General features: G+C 45.9%; 1 protein-coding gene across 1 annotated transcript; it reads left to right on the forward strand.

The window, feature by feature from the left end:
* The first annotated feature begins 985 nt into the window (after positions 1–985).
* LOC144495466 (extracellular superoxide dismutase [Cu-Zn]-like) lies at positions 986–2281 on the forward strand. Its single transcript, XM_078215488.1, has one exon. It carries the CDS (start codon positions 1159–1161, stop codon positions 1888–1890), a length of 732 nt encoding a protein of 243 aa, XP_078071614.1. The 5' UTR covers positions 986–1158; the 3' UTR covers positions 1891–2281.
* The last annotated feature ends 361 nt before the right edge of the window (positions 2282–2642 follow it).

Genomic DNA, 2642 nt, shown 5'->3' on the forward strand with positions numbered 1-2642 from the left:
TATTTCTTTATTGCAACTTACTATCTGTTGTGGGAAAAATCCACTAGTAGTCAGATCTCAAGGTTCCAAAAAATAGTTTATTCAACGGAGCTCCGTGGAGACAAGGCACAAGTCAGTAGCAAACCTTCTCTCAGTAAAATGACGGGAATGGTCCATCTTTATACTTTTTACAGAATAGATGAACCGGAGATTTGAACATTATCACACGTTATAGGCAGATACAAACAGATACAAACATTTAACATAGTATTGTTCTTATGAATGGGTACATTTCCTATGTCTGTGGCTATCAATGGTTGGTTTCGGCTCATTCAGGTGCTAATCGGTTTTCCTGCATTCATATTTTCCCGCTCTTTCTGTGACTAATCTACTCCCTTTGTCTCGGGTTTTCCCTTATCTAAAAGATGTCTCGATCCTTGGCTGGCTTCCTGAGGTGTTTGTTAACTTTAAATCACTGTCTGTGATTCTAAATGGCTTGTCTGTTGGGTTTGATTTGAAGTGATCTTTGTCTAAGTGGAAGCCAGTGTCTGTTTTATGGTTCCTTTCCCAGTTAACTCTTTGTGTGCCAGTCAGTCATTTTAAAGTGTGCTTTCCTTACGTTTTTCCCCTTACACTATCCGATATTATTTGCAGTTACAAAATCAGACATGTTCTGCTGCGTCAACCTACGGGCCAAGAGTAAAGGATCCAAACTATTCCAGTAACAAGACTGCATTATCAACACAGAACACAATATCGATTTCATTTGATTACTTAACCTTTATTTATCTTTCGCAGTTTGTTGTTTGTGCTCTTTTAAAATTAGTATTTTTGTTGATTTGATCTTAATTGGTGAGATTTGTGCTCTCCTGATCCACATCAGATTAGAGGGTGAAAACGATTCCAGTTTATTGCTGGACACAAATCCTCTAATATGAACAGTAAGAAGTCTCACTACACCAGGTTAAAGTCCAACAGGTTTATTCGGATGATTTACAAAGTGTGCAGAGGCTGGGACACAGCCAGGGAGAGCTGCTCCAGCTCAGGAGGTGGTAACATGTTGTGAAGCCTCTGGCTGTGTGACCTGGGGCACTCAGCCCCGGTATTTATTGTTGGAGTTTTGCTGGCTGCTGACAGTGCAAAGAGCAACAAGCTGCACACATTGCAAGACAGCAACGAATGGCCCCAGGCACTGGGAACCAGGCAAGTCCGGGGACATTCCGGTCTCTGAATATCAGTGTGGTTGCAAACATGTACAGTTTAGCCATGCAGTTGCTGCTGCTGAGTGGGATCCTGACCCTGGAGACCCAAGTCCAGGCCATGGGGCTTTCTAACAGCAAGACCATTAAGGGGGTGACCTGTGGCTTTAAGCTGAGACCCCGAGCCGCCAGCCAACGGAGCTCTGAGCTGTACGCCGTGTGCCACATGCAGCCCAGCCTGGAGCTGGCGGCGGGGCAGCCCTCTGTGACCGGCTACGTCCTGTTCTACCAGAGGAGACCCGCGGACAAACTCCAGGCTTACTTCCAGCTCAGCGGCTTCCCGCAAGACCCCGATCAGCCGCTCCGGGCCATCCATGTCCACCAATTCGGCGACCTGAGCGGCGGCTGCACCTCCACCGGTCCCCATTACAACCCCTACAGAGTCAACCACCCCCACCACCCCGGGGACTTCAACAACTTCCAGGTGAGGGACGGCAAGATCCTGGAGCACCTGACCGAGCTGAGGGCCACCCTGTACGGGGCAGAAAGCATCCTGGGCCGCGGGGTGGTCCTCCATGCCCACGAAGATGACCTGGGACTGGGCGGCAACCCAGCCAGTCTCCAGAATGGCAACTCCGGCCCGAGGCTGGCTTGCTGCACCATCGGGCGGAGCAATGGGGGCCTTTGGAAGAAGACCGTGCCCAGCGCCTGAACAAGAGGATCTGAGTGCCCATCGCCAGCTCCACGGCCCCCACACCAGCATTGCAACATCTGGGAGAACTGAGTATCCAATCCGACAAGTTTACACCAATATTCCTGTTGTCCCATGCTAACTTAATCAGCCCACACAGCCCAATCATACAGCTTCCATCTCCCCAATGCAGGCACCGCAATGTTATTCTCCATTTAATCTTACTGTCTAAATGATTGATTTGAAGCCTGTTTGACATGTGTGTGTGTTTATCAAAAAGTTTAATTCTGATTCCTCACAGCCACATGTTTCACAGCTCTTTAATTATGAGAATAATTTTCCTAAACACTCTAATGGCTTGCACTGGAACTTGCATATGACAATTTTAATAAATTAATCATCTTTTGCTTCATTTTGCCTCTTTCACTTAGTTTCAGCAAAAAAGGTCACAGAATTGTAACAGAATCATTCAAAACTGAACTCAGACTTGTGCAAACATAGGAGGACTAAGTTTTTACTTTTATCTCATTGGATAATTCAAACTATCTTAGGGAGTGTGTCTTTAGCAATGAGAGATTATACATTACTGAGCGGATAAGATCTGGGAGAGGTAACCTGTTCTATGGAGCTTTTGCTGTGCTTGCTTTACGGATTTATTTTTTTCTATTATTGAATTGAACTTCCATCCACACGACCTTCACCCCAGTTTCTGTGACAGATGTAAACTTATAATTTCATGGTTTAAGCGCCAATAATAATAATTAAATAGTGCA

The sequence above is a fragment of the Mustelus asterias genome, chromosome 1 (assembly GCF_964213995.1).
Source record: "Mustelus asterias chromosome 1, sMusAst1.hap1.1, whole genome shotgun sequence".
Classification (NCBI taxonomy): Eukaryota; Metazoa; Chordata; class Chondrichthyes; order Carcharhiniformes; family Triakidae; genus Mustelus; species Mustelus asterias.